A 16,042-nucleotide genomic window follows, 5' to 3' on the forward strand; every position below is an offset into this window, starting at 1 on the left:
CCACTATTTTTCAGCGGAAAGCAATACATTTTTACAATCATTTGTTTAAATCTAGCAAAAAATAAAATATTCGCAATAAATTAAATTTAATATTATCATATAATTAACAATTAGTAGAAAATACATCAAAAGCAAGTCAACTGCTAAACAGTTATCAAGATTAGAGGGTCATGACCCGGCGGATGGATATATGTCATATATTGTAACGCAGGTTATTGGAGATAAAATATAATTTTAGATTTTTTACACCTTATTAATGCAGTTAATTGTATTTTAAAATGCTGTGATTTTTGTTTGAATTACTTTGAAAAGAATGAATGAATCTGCTGCACTCTGATAATATAAAGTAGTTCTCAGCGGAGGACCAGGGTATCTGAGCGGAAGGAAACTGCAGTTGCAGGTCCCTCAGCTGATGGGAAGCTAAAGCAGAGACAGAGGAGGTGCAACACTATCTGTAACAACTACAACACTGGAATAAATAGGTAATAATATCATCTACCAAACTCTTAGTAATAGAGATTTGATTCGACTGTGTTACCATCTTAAATATAGAGGACGAGCATTATGAAAGTAAACTAAGAAGATACAAGTCCGCAAAAATATGGATTCCAGTCGTCATCTATCGAATCCTGTTCCTGCTTTCCTGCTTTTTTAGCTTTATGAGTTAGCTACTTAGCTAGCTGTGTAGCTAATGCAAGCAGAGAAGAGGGTTCAGAGGACATTACGTTTTTATGTTGTCTTGGAATTAGAGAGCAGGCTTAAAGCCAAACACTTCTAAGTCATCAATAAAGAGGAGTCAATCTTGTGATACGTGGTATTGTGATGTTGCTAATAAACATTATTCGAATTGCAAATGTAGATAGCTGGCTAGCCAGGTTGCTTGTTATTCATGTCACAACGTATGAATTGAAGTCTGCAAACAAAATAAGACAACGTTAGCTATCTAGTTAGTTAGCTTTTTGTTCACGTCATATGCTCACGTTAATATAAAACTTAGCTAGCTGGGTGACATTGTAACGTTAACTATGTAATGTTGACGTTAGGTATAGTGCTAATGTTAGCCACATTAAATGGCTCGGCCAGTTGGTTAGACTGGCTGTATTTTGTTTGCATAAAATAGCTATGTCGCTCGTGTGTCGATAAGTGGCAGAAGTAAAATAATAATAATAATAACATTAGTAATAATACATGCCAATGTCAATAGCCAGTGATGTCCTCATCATTAGCAGCTGGGTAACAGTGCACGATAGCCAGCCAGCAGTGCTTTGTGAGGTCGAGAAGTAGACGTGCGTTTTATTCAGATGGACACATTTCTCCGAAGCGACCTAGATTTAATTTTTACGTTACAGCGCGGTGCGATTGCATGGATGAAGACCGAAAGAGGTAGCTAGTTACATAGACCGAGGCCACGATTGTTAGCTACGATGGATTGCTAGCTAGATAGATTACTGTTATCTTATTTCTCTACTAAGCAAGAAAAACCCGTGTGGTGTTGATCCGTTAACATTAGCCTGGCTGGCTTGGAAGGCAGGCGTCTGAATATTTTCTTGAAGATAGTGGGACTGATCGGACAGGCCCCTTGTTAGCTGGCCTGCTAGCTAGGCATCTGTCTGTATAGCGTTGTAACGTTATTGCTTTGGGGGGTAATTGGGACTGCCTAAAAGACTTTCAAGAAGTGAAGATGTAAATTTGTAGCTCACTTTTCAAAGAAGAGCGCGTCTAACAAGCAATCCTGCTAGCTGTCTCGCTACCTATGGCCTAAAACTACGGCCTCGGATACAGCTGGCCGTCTGGGAAGGTGATCTGAGCTAGCGTTAGTAGGGAAACAGTATTTCCAGGTTCCTCGGTACCTAAGTAGGTAGGTAGCTAGTTGGCTAATATCCTGTCAGGAACACGTTATGCGTGTAGACTGGGATGCCAGCATGTATATCTGTAGCTAGAGTGTATTATATCTCTATGTGATAATATGCTCTCTTGATTGACACGCTTGATTGTGCCGAGCAGCATTTAATTAGGACATTTTAACACAATTTGGCTTGCTAGATTTCAGGTTGTGGGTAATTAACAAAACGGGTCTGAAGCGCCAGTGGTGGTAGCTAGCTCGCCCAGTGTGTTTACCAGGATTTTCAGCAGATGCCTGTGTCTGTTTACTGTCCGACGGGCGGGTAGAGGGCGGGGAAAGATGTGTGGGGGTCATCCCAGAAAATTAGTTAATAACGTTAACGTAATCACTAGTCTGAAGCAGTATTTGCTGTATGGTAGAGATGATGGCTTAGTCCTTTGTTTGTTCCAAAGCCTAGTACTAGGGACCCGATATGCTGTTTTTCTCCAGGTGATTCCTTTGAACTGTTAACTGGCAACTGGTATTTTAGAGGTGATGTGGAAGTATTTCGTAAAATACATATTTCCAGAAGTGTGGAGAAATAAGAACGATATTCAGGCTCGTTTTTTGTTTGGTTGCGTCTTATCAGTTAGTTCTCACACAGTCAATTTAAAGCTAAATTGTTTTTCAGTTATTACAGGATGTAAATTATTTTGACAGCTAATTAACATGAAGCTTAACTTAGACAGCTGCCTCAAGTTTTTAACTGGCAGGTATCAACCAAACAAAGTTAAAGAAACTCATTTACTTTCAGACAGCCAAAATTGGCATGTTTGGAGCTGAAAATATATTCTAAAATACACTCAGTGCATTTCAAAATATGCCATGAAAAATCTGTAATTTACACATTTTTTGGTAATTGTATATTTTAAAAATATGTTTCTGTAAAATGTTTTATGGGAAAAAGTATAATGCAAGCTTTTAAAATGGTGATCCTTGTTGTGAGGCAGGGGAGTCTCACTGGACTTCCGCACAGCTGTAATGAGTGCTGTGTTTTCATAGGTTTTTTCATAAGTTTGGCTTAAGTGTTTCATTCGTCTCCTAAGCATAGAAATGTAAGTCCACTAGACCCCCCAAATAGTCTCTAACCAAAGCTGCCTTATGTGGGTTACTTATATGATCCTTATTAAAACAGACACAAGATATTGTTCAAATGGATTTGTTTAGTAATGATTAAGTGGCTCTGTTGAGTCTGCTGGAGTGGAGAGTACAGCACAGGGCTGTGTCTTTGTCCTGTCTATTGGTTTTTTTTACTGGTCGCCATTATAGCTTGGCTCGTAATTCCCTTGATAAAGACTCACAAAGCGGTCTGTTGAACGCAAGGTATAATTAGCCTGAGTGGAATTGACCTGTAAATTTGGGGGGGCGGGGAGGGGAGAGTTATTCGTGTATTCTGAATCCCTTACCTGCAGGCACAATCCATTCTCAAACTGCTATTCAAGATGAGGGTGGAACAGGTGAAGTCACCTCAGGTTACATCCATACACACTCAAAAAACCTAAAATTTTATGAGGTAAGCCTCATTGACATTTTGGTTTTTGAGTGCCTTCATGTTCTCCAACCTCTCTGCCTAATTATCTTAGTGATGTGTGTGAGGTAGTGGTTCTGGTGTGATTTTTTTTTTGCCAGCACCACTGTTTAACAGCCCTGTCCCTGCGGACGAATAACGCTGCTCAGGAGCTGTTACTGTGGAACAAAATGTCACACACTGCAAAATTTGAGGACACAGCAGGTCTTGGACACTGAGTCCGGAAATGTAGGAGGGGGCTCACTTAGAACGAAGTCTCATCAGGCGTGTCCCATTAAGGCAGCACATAGGATTTTATTATAAATAAGGGCGTGCTAGTTGCCTGTCTGGGCCTTAAACATCCATCACAGTAATTGCTGAAAAGTGTGTACGTCATTGTCTCCCCACCTACCTGTAATCTCCTAGGTTATATGCTGTACTCTCTCCCACTTTTGATTTTGTGCAAAAAACAATGCAGTGCTGGTCAGCCAAACAGCCACTGTTAGAACTTGGACCTTTGAACGAAATTGCTTTGATTGTTTGTTATTGCACAGCTGTGACAAAGTTATTACATGCGCACATCATTGAGATGATGTCTGTAGAGAGATAAATGCCAATGAATGAGAAATGTAATAACTAGACATCAGTGGGTTCCCTTACCACTCTTCTGAATCAGTGTGTAATGAGCAGAAACCTGTTTTTGGGCATTTTAACATTTGCTTGGAAAAAAAAAGTGCATTTCAATATTTGCATCATAACCCAGCATAGTAAGACTGGTGCAGCTGTTACGTTGTCAGTAGAGGGGCTGGCTAAAGGACACTATGGGTCTTCTGGTCTCCTATGCAGTTAGTTTTTTGGAGTATAGGAGAAGAGAGTAGAGGGTTGTGGCTGCTGAACTCTCCCCTGCATACTAGTGTTAGGAGGAGCTGGAGGCCTTCCTCAATAGAGTTCCATAGACACTGGGTGTTGAGCAAGAACTCATATTTTATTGTTTCTTGCCAATAAGTCAGGATTCTTTATCTATGAATAGTATTGTCTGTCTGTGTCTATAAATCAGTGCTTGTTGGATCTGTGAGACGGTCAATTCCTGCTTGGTGTTATTGTGAGGGATGTTAATATGTAATCACACATTGCGTTTGCTAACGCTGCACTCTGATTCCCCCCCGCCCCCCCCCCCCCCCCCCCCCCCCTCCAGTGAATGGTAGTGTCTAGAAAGGGTATGTCCCTTCAGGAGAGCGGTGCCTATGTCCGACCGGCCTAATTCCAATCCAGGGGGGTCACTGCGCCGTTCACAGAGGAACACTGCTGCGGCCCAGCCACAGGACCACGCAGTCGCAGGAAGGTGAGTCCTTTGGCCATGGGCAACAGTGTGGCATAGTGATAAGGAGCAGGGCCGGTAACCAGAAGGTCGCTGGTTTAGTTCCCCGGTGGGGCACTTCTGTTGTACCCTTAGGCAAGGTACTTAACCCACAACTGCCACAATAAATATCAAGCTGTATAAATAGATAAAATTGTAACCTATGTAAGTCACTCTGGATAAGAGTGTCTGCTAAATGACAGTAATGTGATGTAATGCAAGTTAATGGGACAGGTTTCCTGTGCTCCTTGAAGGGCCTCAAATTTATAAGTGGCAGAATATTGAGAGAGGTAGTTCAGAGTACTTGCATTTTCTCTGTGGAATTTTCGCAGTAATCTAGATCACCGTGTATGTAAATTGTGCGTCTCGAACCTGGGGAGGCTGTGGAGGGGCCCAGTCTGAGTGTGGGCTCTGTCTCCCTTGCAGAAGCGGCCTTTCCCTGGCGCTGGCCTCAGCTGAGCTGAAAGAGGACCCAGGCGACGGCGGGACAGCAGAGGGAGACAAACCAAGACCGGCGTCCAGGAGAGGGGGTGCCCGAGGGCTGAAGCGCAGCGCGGCTCTGGAACACAGCAGCTCCTCCTCCCCCAGCCCCGCGAAAAAGCCCAAAGCCCCCCCGCCGCCCCAGAGCTCCTCCGAGGCCGGGGAGAGCGGAGCGTCGCCGGAGCGGCCGGGCAGCGGCAGCCGGGTCCCGGGCAGGAGCGGCGGAGGCGCCGGGGGGAGGAAGGCCGACCGGGCCTCCAGCGCGAGTCGCGCGGCAGGGTCCCTCCTCGCCCGCGCCGACGGCAGCTCGGCCAAACCCACCAAGCTGGCGTCTAAACCGGCCAAAGCTGGGTGCAGCACCGTGACGGACGCCGCCTCTTCCGCCTCCACCGCCACCTCCTCCTCCTCCTCCTCCTCGTCCTCCTCCTCCGCCGCAGCCCTCCCGGGCGCCGGGCTCAAGCCGGGCAGAGAGCACCTGAAGGCGCCACGCTCCCGCTCCGCCTCCAGCCCCAGCCCCCGCCGCAGCGGCCGGGACAGGGAGCAGGCCAAGGCCGCCGGTTCCTCCAAGTTCGAGTGGGCGGCCCGGTTCAGCCCCAAAGTCAACCTGCCAAAGCCCAGACTGTCCCTGCCCGGGTCCTCCAAGGCCGACTCCTCCAAACCAGGCCCCTCCGGACTGCAGGCCAAACTTGCAAGTGAGTCACCTCTGGACCCATGGCATTTTCTCTCTCTCTCTTACGGTGTACCTAGTTTTCCCTTGTGCTGACTGAGTGTCCCCTCCCCCTTCCCCAGGCTTTAGGAAGGCCAGTAAGAAGCACAGCGAGTGCCCCGGAGTAGAGCCCCCTCCAGTGGAGGCCCATAGCTGTCGAAGGAGCACACGACAGAGGACCACGGGTTCCTGTGCCAGCACCAGGTACTGAGTGCGGTCCCTCACACCTGCGCTGGGTTTGCGGTAGACTCAAGCAAAACCCAGAGTCTTTCTCGTAAAATGCTATTTAAAACCATTTCCAATGTGAGAAGCGTGCAGTTTAATCCATTTCAACGGACATAAATAAAAAATGATCACGGACACCACCATACTGAACAGGGGTGTTTTATTAGAGGCATCTAAGGAAAGGTCTACCTCACAAACTAATAGCAACTTGCTAAAGATAAAAAACCATCACCTCAGATAATTTCCATCTCCTTTCCAAACCTCAAACAATTAACATGCTAACATACCACCTAAAATTTTTATTTGTAAAGGTCGACTAGCTAATGTAACATTTTTCAGTTAGACCTGCTAAGAACTAAGACCTGCTCTGGATGTTCAATCTGCTCAGCATTAGCTAGACACATCTTTAATTTTCTTGAATTTGTTACGGAGTATATGAACCTATGTGTCAGCCTTCTTGTTTGGTCATTTTTTCATAATTCATGTAAAAGATGTAAAACTCGAAGTGCCCGTGGTATCAGAAATGGTTTTTGAAGTGCCCGTGGTATCAGAAATGGCTTTTGAAGTGCCCGTGGTATCAGAAATGGCTTTTGAAGTGCCCGTGGTATCAAAAATGGTTTTTGAAGTGCCTGTGGTATCAGAAATGGTTTTTAAAGAGTGAATTAGGACAGATTATTGGCTGTGTAAATTCAGGGTCTTGTTTGCCTTTGAAGCAGCAAATGCTTGTGCGGTCCTTACGGTTGCACTCTCTGCCGCCACAGTCGGCGAGGCTCTGGCCTGGGCAAGCGTGGGGCAGCCGACGCTCGCACGCAGGAGAAAATGGCCGACTCGGACAACAACCTGGACGGAGCCAACGCCTCCGGCACAGCCCGCAGCGACGAGGCCTCGCAGAGAGTGGCAGGTAGGGACAGACACCTGTCCAGACCAGCGGTGATTACAAGGGTAGGCGAGGCAGCCCCAGAGACGACACCCAGGATGGTATCATTTTTGAAAGGTTTTTCCAAGGCGTGGCGGATCTGGGTTGAGGTTTCTGCTGTCTGAGGCTTCCTCTTAACCTGACACAGGAGAGCTGGTTTCAGTTACTTCCTGTAAAGAGATAAACCAACGTGACTGCCTCATGTTCTGTGTAATCACTTCCTTTAGAGGGATAGACCCAGAGAACCAGTTAGTTAACTTGTTCGAAAAATGTTCAGATGAACTTTGAAGGCCATCTTATTTTTATGGACGTTTAGCTAGTAAGATCTCCTCTTGGCCTGCTGCTTATCTGAGCTGAGCCTGCTCATGGGGAAAATACTGATGATCACAATCTTGTGACTTTTTGTCCTTCTCTCTATTTCTGTCTCTCTGTGTCTCTCTCTCTCCCTCGCTCCTTTTATCTCTCTCCTTCACTCTAGCCTCTGGCTCTGTGGCAGGTGCAGTGGGCGTGACCGCCTCTGGGGAGAGCGAATCGGATGACTCCGAGATGGGCCGGCTTCAAGGTAGGCTGCGTGCGCTCTCTTCCCTGTCCAGGTTTGTGTGAAAAGGAATGAGCTCGCCCTGCTGCAGTATCTCTGTCCCCTGATTGCAGTCTTTCCCCCCTGCAGCCCTCCTGGAGGCCAGGGGCCTCCCCCCTCACCTCTTTGGGCCCCTGGGGCCCCGCATGTCTCAGCTGTTCCACAGGACAATTGGGAGTGGAGCTAGTGAGTACCGTGTGTGTGTGTGTGTGTGGTGTGTGTGTGTGTGTGTGTGTGTGTGTGTGTGTGTGTGTGTGTGTGTGAGTGAGCGAGAGAGAGAGCATGCACAAGGATGGATGTAGCCACTACTGCGTTGTAATTCGCAGATTAAATCAAGACTAAAATGATGCAGGTAAAAATTGAATTTACCGGCAGGTTCCAGACTTTTCCCACAAACTACACGAGCTGACAGTATGCTAGCTCTCCCACCAGCTTCATTCTGCTCTATGCATCAGCTTGACAGTGTACTTGTTTCACTGAAGCACAGGGAAAGTCAACAGCAGCTGAATGTTCAGGGTTTGCTCAGTGCGAGTGTATTCGGCGTGTTCAGTGCATCTGTATTTTGTGCCTGTTCTTTGTGTGTGTGTGTTTTCAGCGCATGTTCAGTGCATGAATGTTCAGTGTTTGTGTAGCCAGTGCATGATCGGTATGTCAAGTATGAGAGTTTAGTGCGTTTAAAATGTGTATGTGTTTCCTATGTGTTCAGAGTATGCGAGTTCAGCTTGTGTCCACTATGTCGAGTGTGTGTTAGTCACATTCGAGTTCAGTGTGTTTGCCATATGTTGTCAGTGTGTGTTCAGCATTCACCTCCCCCTGCCCCCTAGGCTCTAAGGCCCAGCAGCTGCTGCAGGGGCTCCAGGCCACGGGGGACGAGTCCCAGCAGCTCCAGGCCGCCATAGAGATGTGCCAGCTGCTGGTGATGGGCAACGAGGAGACGCTGGGGGGCTTCCCTGTGAAGAGCGTGGTGCCCGCGCTGGTGAGTCCTCCCCCTGCCTCTCGTAACCAGGAATGCGTGAGTGAGACGGACTGCAGTCCCAACTCATAAAGCAACCCTCTCCTCCTCTCTCTCACAGATCACGCTGTTACAGATGGAGCATAACTTCGATATTGTAAGTTCCAACTCTGATGCTGTCTCAGTGCATGTCTGATGCGCGTCCCTGCAGCTCAGACTGTGTTTCTGTGCTCCCCCCAGATGAACCACGCCTCGCGGGCCCTCACCTACATGATGGAGGCCCTGCCGCGCTCCTCCGCCGTCGTCGTGGACGCCATTCCCGTCTTCCTGGAAAAGGTGGGCGTTAACGCGAGCAGCTGCACCTGCTCTGTAAACGCATCATCGGGGCGCCATTGCTTACCTTCCCCCGAACCCTGTGTGCGTTACACTCACCTGTCAGTCACCCTTTTGTACAGCTGCAGGTGCTATTTACCTGTCTGTCTGTCCTGTCCTCAGTTGCAGGTGATCCAGTTCATTGATGTTGCCGAACAGGCACTCACCGCCCTGGAGATGCTGTCACGGCGACACAGCAAAGCCATCCTGCAGGCGGTGAGTACCTGCTTCCCTCTCCTCTCCTCCCCACCGCTTCTCTCCCATTCTCTGCATCCCCCTCTCACCTGTGTCCTGCCTCTCAGGGGGGGCTGGCGGACTGCCTGCTGTACCTGGAGTTCTTCAGCATCAACGCCCAGCGGAACGCCCTGGCGATCGCCGCCAACTGCTGTCAGAGCATCACGCCCGACGAGTTCCACTTCGTCTCCGACTCTCTGCCCCTGCTGACACAGAGGCTCACGCACCAGGTAACCTAGAGAAGCACGCGCACACACACACACACACACACACACGGGTGAGCTCTGCAGGGTTGGCATGAAGTGCTGGATGTGTATCTTCTCTTTTCAGGATAAGAAGTCTGTGGAAAGCACCTGCCTCTGTTTCGCCAGACTGGTGGACAACTTCCAGCACGAGGAGGTGAGACACGTTCCTCTGTGCTGCGAAGGCCGACCTGTTGGAGCGCTGACGTGGCCTTGCCCCTCTGACCTGTCGCCTCTCTGACTCGCTACAGAGCCTGCTGCAGCAGGTGGCCTCCCGGGACCTGCTGACGAACATCCAGCAGCTGCTGGTGGTGACCCCACCCGTGCTGAGCTCCGGAATGTTCATCATGGTGGTGCGCATGCTGTCCCTCATGTGCTCCAACTGCCCCTGCCTGGCTGTGCAGCTCATGAAGCAGAGTGAGTCCCTCCCCCATCCTGCACCCACAATCCCCCACGGGCCCTACGCTCGCCCCTAAACCCCTTCATGCCCTGTCTCAACCCCCATACGTCAAGCCCTCCCATCCCCCATATGTTCCATAGCATTACCATTAACATTAACGTCATTTAGCAGATGCACTTATCTAAAACGACGTACATGGATAACATGGGGGAAAAAAGTAATCTATTTCTACAGCTGGATATTTACTGTGTCAATTGTGGGTTAAGTATGTCGCCCAAGGGTACAGCAGCAGTGCACCAGCAGGGAATTGAACCGGCAACTGGTAGAGTAAAGTGTGTGTGTTGCCTGCAGACATAGCGGAGACGCTGCATTTCCTCTTGTGTGGCGCGTCGAGCGGCAGCTGTCAGGATCAGTTCGACCTGCTTCCCAGGAGCCCTCAGGAGCTGTATGAGCTGACGTCGCTCATCTGGTAAACCCCCGCCTGCCTCCTGTTGCAGTGCGCTCGGTGCTGGGCCCCGCTCACAGCTGTAGGATGTGAGCTTTTGGCTGCACTAAAGAGAGCCCTCTGGCTTAGACCCTTTACAGCTAGTTCCACTCCAGGGCCGTGTGTTTGCCGCTGGCGGTTTAAAAGCCAACATGGCCTCTGACCGTGAAAGACTCCAAAATGGTGGCTATGGCCAAAATGTGCTCAGCTACGCAAAAACTAGCAACGGGATTCACTGATATTGTTACTGTTCAGAGGGGAGAGGGACACAACTGTGTTTAGTCTAAACCTTTATTTATGTTAAAAACTGACAAACTCTGGCATTCCCTCACGTTAATAGCCTACTGTTGCTTCCAAAACAAAAAAAATCTAGGTTCAAAAGGGAAAAATGTAGCATGCATTATGGTATATGTTATATGGATATGGAGACTAAAAAATGTTGCCAACTTCATATAGGTAATGTTTTTAAGTACTAAGCCACAATTTATATGGAGTTTCAGCTTTCACCTCCCAATTAGCGTGCTAGCTTTGTGTATGCGGGTCTAATTAAACTTATCTGACAGTAGCCATTTTCTACCTAACTGTGGTTGTCGGAGAGTTAAATGGAATGTTCATTCAAGTTGTTAGACCACAGCTGTTTAAAGACGGTGCAGTCCGCTGCTGACACTGTGTAGTGAAGGCACTCCAGGAGCACCTGGAGAGGGCAGTTACACTGCACCGCACCCTGAGCTGCCTGTCCCTTCCCACAGCCAGCTGATGCCCTGCCTGCCCAGAGACGGCATCTTTGCGGTGGACACCATGCTGAAAAAGGGAAGCGCCCAGACCAGCGAAGGGGCCATCTGGCAGTGGCGGGACGACCGCGGCCTCTGGCACCCGTACAACCGCATCGACAGCCGCATCATCGAGGTACCACACAATTCCCTGGGCTCGTGCAGTTTCCCAGAATTCCCCGTGCTACACCGAGCGGACCTCTGACGGTATTGATCTGCCCCTCTTCCCGCAGACGGCGCACCAGAGCGGGGAGGAGGAGATCAGTCTGTCCCTCGGACGGGTGTACACCATCGACTTCAACTCTATGCAGCAGATCAACGAGGACACAGGGACTGCCCGCGCCATCCAGAGAAAGCCACACCCCTTATCCAGCACCAGCACCAGTGAGCATGCATGTGCAAGCTTGTACATACATTACATTACTGTCATTTAGTAGGTGTTCTATCCAGGGCAACTTAAATAGGTTACAGATTTTTACATGTTATCCATTTATACAGCTGGATATTTACTAGGGCTCAAATACCTTGCCCCAGGGTACAATGGCAGTGCGCCAGTGGGGAATCGAACCGGCAACCTTTCAGTTATGAGCCCTGCTCCTTACCACTACGCTACACTGCTGCCCACCAGCGTCATGTACCTGCTACAAGCAGCAGCAAAACACTTGCTATGATATCGTTGTGTAGCAGAGAATCGAATGTGTGTGAGCGGGCCTGTCGGTTGTGCCACGCTGTGCCCTCTCTGTTCGCCGGGCGCAGGCGGGCACGTGGAGGTGAGGAGGGAGGACGCGCGGGCGCAGCTGATGAAGGAGGACCCGGAGCTGGCCCGCTGCTTCATAAAGACGCTGTTCGGGGTGCTGTACGAGGTGTACAGCTCCTCCGCCGGCCCGGCCGTCAGACACAAGTGCCTTAGAGCCATCCTGAGGATCATCTACTTCTCCGACGCCCAGCTGCTCAGGGACGTGCTGAAGAACCACGCCGTGTCCAGGTAACACACACACACACACACACACACACACACACACACTGTCCTGCTTGCACAGTTATGCAGAGAGAGGCAAATGTGTCTCGTATGTACAGTTTGGTGGTGTACATTTAGTCAAACAGTCCATTGTCACAGATCAGGTTAATGAATTTCCACAATGCAGTTTAATGGTACCCACAACCGATGAGTGTGCATTCATATGTCAGTGTTTGCACTGTAATGTTGTTGCCTCTGCATGTTCGTGTGTGTTTGTTTGCTTCAGCCACATCGCCTCCATGCTGTCCAGTCAGGACCTGAGGATTGTAGTGGGAGCTCTGCAGATGGCTGAGATCCTGATGCAGAAGCTGGCAGATGTGTTCAGCATATACTTCAGAAGAGAAGGTAAGGGAGCCTGCGGATTCACGCCGATGGGGTGTCCAGCTTAATGTCAGCACTCATGCTGAGGTGAAATGCATTGTTTGATGTGCCTGTTAAGACACACACACACACACTCACTCACAAATACACATGGTTTAATCTCCCTGCTAAACACACACTCATGCAAACGGATCCTGGGCCTGGTAAACACACATGCTCACATTCACTGATGTGTGTGTTTGTCAGATTCACGCACAAAAATAATACCAGCAGCAGTCTGGCTGCATGAAGTGCCCTGCTTGTATTGGTGCGCTGCATCTATGTTTTACAGGTGGTTGGATAAGTTGGATAAACGGACTTACTGTGTGTCTGTCTGTCTGAGCAGGTGTGATGCACCAAGTGAAGAACCTGGCTGAGTCAGAAACCTTCCTCACCAGCCCTCCAAAGGCGTGTATGAGCGGGACATCCAGTCTCTGCACGACAACCATCAGCATGGTAACCACTGCCACGGCAACCCACGCCACGCCCGACCTGGGCTCCCCGAGCTTCCAGCACAGCATGGACGACTCGCTGGACCTGAGCCCACAGGGGTAAGAGATCAGATTCAACCGCAGGGCTGGACACTCCTCACCTGCAGCGCCATTATCGCCAGAAGACGCCCAATCAGGGCACAGCATACCCAAAGCATCCCTTTCTCCTGACACTGAGCGCTGGGTAGTAACGCTGCTGCTCTGTGTCTCTATTCCAGGCGGCTCAGTGACGCTCTGAAGAGGAAACGGCTCCCAAAGCGAGGACCCAGAAGGCCCAAGTACTCCCCACCACGGGACGACGACAAAGTGGACAATCATGGTATGAGCGACCAGTTCAGTTACACGGGACACAAACCTATATTTTACACACGCAGTGCTTGCAAACAGCAGTAGAGGCACGCGGGATGCCCACATTTTATTAAAACACACAGCAGTGTTTTACTCTGGTCTTTTCAAACCAGTCTTAAATCTCCTCCCTCCTTTCTCCTCGTTGTGCAGCTAAGAGCCCCACTAGCACTCAGTCTCCTAAATCCTCCTTCCTGGCGAGTCTGAACCCCAAGTCGTGGGGCAGGCTGGGCGCCCAGACCAACAGTGCCAGCTCGGAGCCTTCCCGCACGGCGGGCGTGAGCGGGCTGGCACGCGCCCTGCCCAAGGACTCCATCTCCAACAACAGGTACAGAGCATCAACACACAAACTACCCCACCACATAAGCTTCAACACGGTGGCGTTTACATAATCCAGTTATGTTCTGTGTCTAACCTTTACCATAGTAGGTGTCCACGTTTATTTTTGTGAATTAAGCAAACCCCAGAATGCATTTTGCATTGTAATAGAGCAGAGGCTCAGATTGTCTGGCTGTGCCAGCTAGGGACTGGAGCTGGAGATCGGCCATTTTGAAGGTATCAATTCTGACGTCTGATTCTGCTGAAATTGTGTAAAATAATAATGTGCCAGTAATGCTATTAATGGATTATTTGGTGCCAGGCAGCCACCTATTCAAGCTTTAAGTACTCTTAGTGAGACTGGGGAAAAAAATGCAGAGACTCACTGCAGGCAGTCTGAACATTAGTATTTGCTCAGTTCTCCTTCCAGGAACGGTGAATGGTGGTGTGCTGGTGCCCCCTGCGTAGATGTGGAGAAACCAGTGGGGAGTCTCTCTGCACCTGGGACAAAATGGCTTCTGCCCCCTGACTGTGTGGCATCCCTGCCCCTGTTTCTTGCAGGGAAAAGATCAAAGCCTGGATCAAGGAGCAGGCCGGCAGGTTCGTGGAGCGCTACTTCAGCTCAGAGAACATGAACGGAAGCAATCCTGCCCTGAATGTTCTGCAGAGACTGTGCAGCGCCACAGAGAGACTCACCCTGCAGGTACCCCCCCACCTCGCTGCACCCACACTGGGCCCCGTCCTGCCCTTCTTACCCACAGTAACCAAAGCGACCGTCGTCATTACTCCTGTCTCCTATAGTGGGCCAAATGAGGGATGGAAAGAGCTGTTTAGTGATTGGTTGACATGATATGAGGCTGATACTGTGACTGACTTGGGTGGAGCGAGAAGTGCAGTGATGGGTTGAGGACTGGATTCTCTGATTGGCTGCTGCGGAGTGAGTGGTGCTGTGATTGGCCGGGCAGTGTGACGCTGTTCCCCCGCTCCCCCCTCTGCAGGTGGATGGAGGGATCGAGTGCCTTGTTGAGATCTGCAGCATCATGTCGGAGTCAGACGTCTCCTCGTTCGAGATCCAGCACAGCGGGCTGGTCAGGCAGCTGCTCCTATACCTGACCTCCAACTGCGAGACGGATGCCGTGAGCCGGGACGTGCGGCTCAAGAGGTTCCTGCACGTCTTCTCCGGCTGCCCGGTGAGTGACCTCGCCTCCTGTCTCATGAGTGCAGTGAATGTTTGCACGGTGTTTGAGGGGTTGCGGTCTGCATGATGAAACCTGGGGGGGGGGCCTGGGTAGTGATGTAGGTCTCGTATCTATGGCCGCAGGTCCCAGGGGCGGAGCCTGTGGGTCATTTGGAACCCTCTGAAAGCAGCCCGCTGCTGGCGCTGGTGCAGAAGATGAACAGCTGCCTAAGTCAGATGGAGCAGTTCCCGGTCAAAGTGCACGATTTCCCCAGTGGCAACGGCACTGGGAGCAGGTCAGCTATACCTTGGAATTCCTGTTTTTAAGCCTCCAAGATTCTTCTACACTCTGTCACTCATACATGTATACACACACACACTCTCCTCGCTCTCTGCCTCAGTTTCTCCAGTTTCTCTTTCACTCTGTATCCCTCTCTTTCCCTCTTCCTTGTGTCTTTCTTCTTGTGGATTCTCTCTGTCAGGGATGTGTGTTGATTGGCTTATCAGTGATGATTGACAGACATGTGGGTTTATGCGTGTTTCTCTACAGAGGCTCCCAGGCTCTGAAGTTCTTTAACACTCACCAGCTCAAGTGCCAGCTGCAGAGGCATCCAGACTGTACCAGTGTCAAGCAGTGGAAGGGGGGCACAGTCAAGATCGACCCGCTGGCATTGGTGCAGGCCATCGAGAGATACCTGGTTGTCAGAGGTTTGGCACTGTTACATTGAGAACATGCTGTGGCAGCATTTTTCGATTCTAATGCATTTTAACAGGTGAGCGTGGATTACATGACCTCTTTTCCCTCTTAGGTTACGGCCGCATTCGAGAAGAGGACCAAGACAGCGAGGAGGAGGGTTCAGACGATGAAATAGATGAATCTCTGGTATGTGGTTATGCTCTGACTCACCGATCTGGGGGGTGTTATTAACCTGGTCTGACACTGTTGCTCATTCAGCTTGAATGGATACACCTCTGTCCTTTTGTGCTGGACGTCTCTCTGGAAAAGACTGTCTGCTAAATGACGTAACACACATACAATGTAATGGTATGTGTGTTTGTTGTTTCTCTGATTGGTGGATGAGCTCTGACCCCTGACCTCTGACCCCTGACCCGTGTCCCCCGCCCCCCTCAGGCTGCGCAGTTCCTGAACACGAGCAGCGTGAGGCACAGGCTGCAGTTCTTCATGGGGGAGCACCCGCTGCCGTATAACATGACAGTGTACCAGGCCG

General features: G+C 49.8%; 1 protein-coding gene across 2 annotated transcripts in view; it reads left to right on the top strand.

Annotated features, from left to right (window-relative positions):
• Positions 1-406: 406 nt before the first annotated feature.
• The window catches only part of LOC118795456 (E3 ubiquitin-protein ligase TRIP12-like), a 21,345-nt gene continuing 5,709 nt past the window's right edge, over positions 407-16,042 (top strand). Inside the window, exons 1-28 of one of the 2 annotated variants that reach the window (XM_036553927.1) lie at positions 407-482; positions 4,585-4,731; positions 5,173-5,918; positions 6,016-6,136; positions 6,919-7,058; positions 7,552-7,635; positions 7,741-7,836; positions 8,475-8,626; positions 8,724-8,759; positions 8,843-8,938; positions 9,098-9,190; positions 9,277-9,438; positions 9,539-9,607; positions 9,702-9,867; positions 10,184-10,319; positions 11,084-11,240; positions 11,338-11,488; positions 11,861-12,089; positions 12,349-12,467; positions 12,829-13,033; positions 13,192-13,292; positions 13,472-13,646; positions 14,198-14,339; positions 14,635-14,826; positions 14,958-15,109; positions 15,364-15,521; positions 15,623-15,696; positions 15,946-16,042. The exon at positions 15,946-16,042 is cut by the window's right edge and continues 103 nt beyond it. In XM_036553927.1, the coding sequence (XP_036409820.1) occupies positions 4,634-4,731; positions 5,173-5,918; positions 6,016-6,136; positions 6,919-7,058; positions 7,552-7,635; positions 7,741-7,836; positions 8,475-8,626; positions 8,724-8,759; positions 8,843-8,938; positions 9,098-9,190; positions 9,277-9,438; positions 9,539-9,607; positions 9,702-9,867; positions 10,184-10,319; positions 11,084-11,240; positions 11,338-11,488; positions 11,861-12,089; positions 12,349-12,467; positions 12,829-13,033; positions 13,192-13,292; positions 13,472-13,646; positions 14,198-14,339; positions 14,635-14,826; positions 14,958-15,109; positions 15,364-15,521; positions 15,623-15,696; positions 15,946-16,042 (4,147 nt within the window). In that variant the 5' untranslated portion in view covers positions 407-482; positions 4,585-4,633. The remainder of the gene's footprint in view (positions 483-4,584; positions 4,732-5,172; positions 5,919-6,015; positions 6,137-6,918; positions 7,059-7,551; positions 7,636-7,740; positions 7,837-8,474; positions 8,627-8,723; positions 8,760-8,842; positions 8,939-9,097; positions 9,191-9,276; positions 9,439-9,538; positions 9,608-9,701; positions 9,868-10,183; positions 10,320-11,083; positions 11,241-11,337; positions 11,489-11,860; positions 12,090-12,348; positions 12,468-12,828; positions 13,034-13,191; positions 13,293-13,471; positions 13,647-14,197; positions 14,340-14,634; positions 14,827-14,957; positions 15,110-15,363; positions 15,522-15,622; positions 15,697-15,945) is intronic. The other variant, XM_036553928.1, reaches the window with a different exon arrangement.

This window comes from Megalops cyprinoides, chromosome 20, assembly GCF_013368585.1.
Source record: "Megalops cyprinoides isolate fMegCyp1 chromosome 20, fMegCyp1.pri, whole genome shotgun sequence".
NCBI classification, from domain to species: domain Eukaryota; kingdom Metazoa; phylum Chordata; class Actinopteri; order Elopiformes; family Megalopidae; genus Megalops; species Megalops cyprinoides.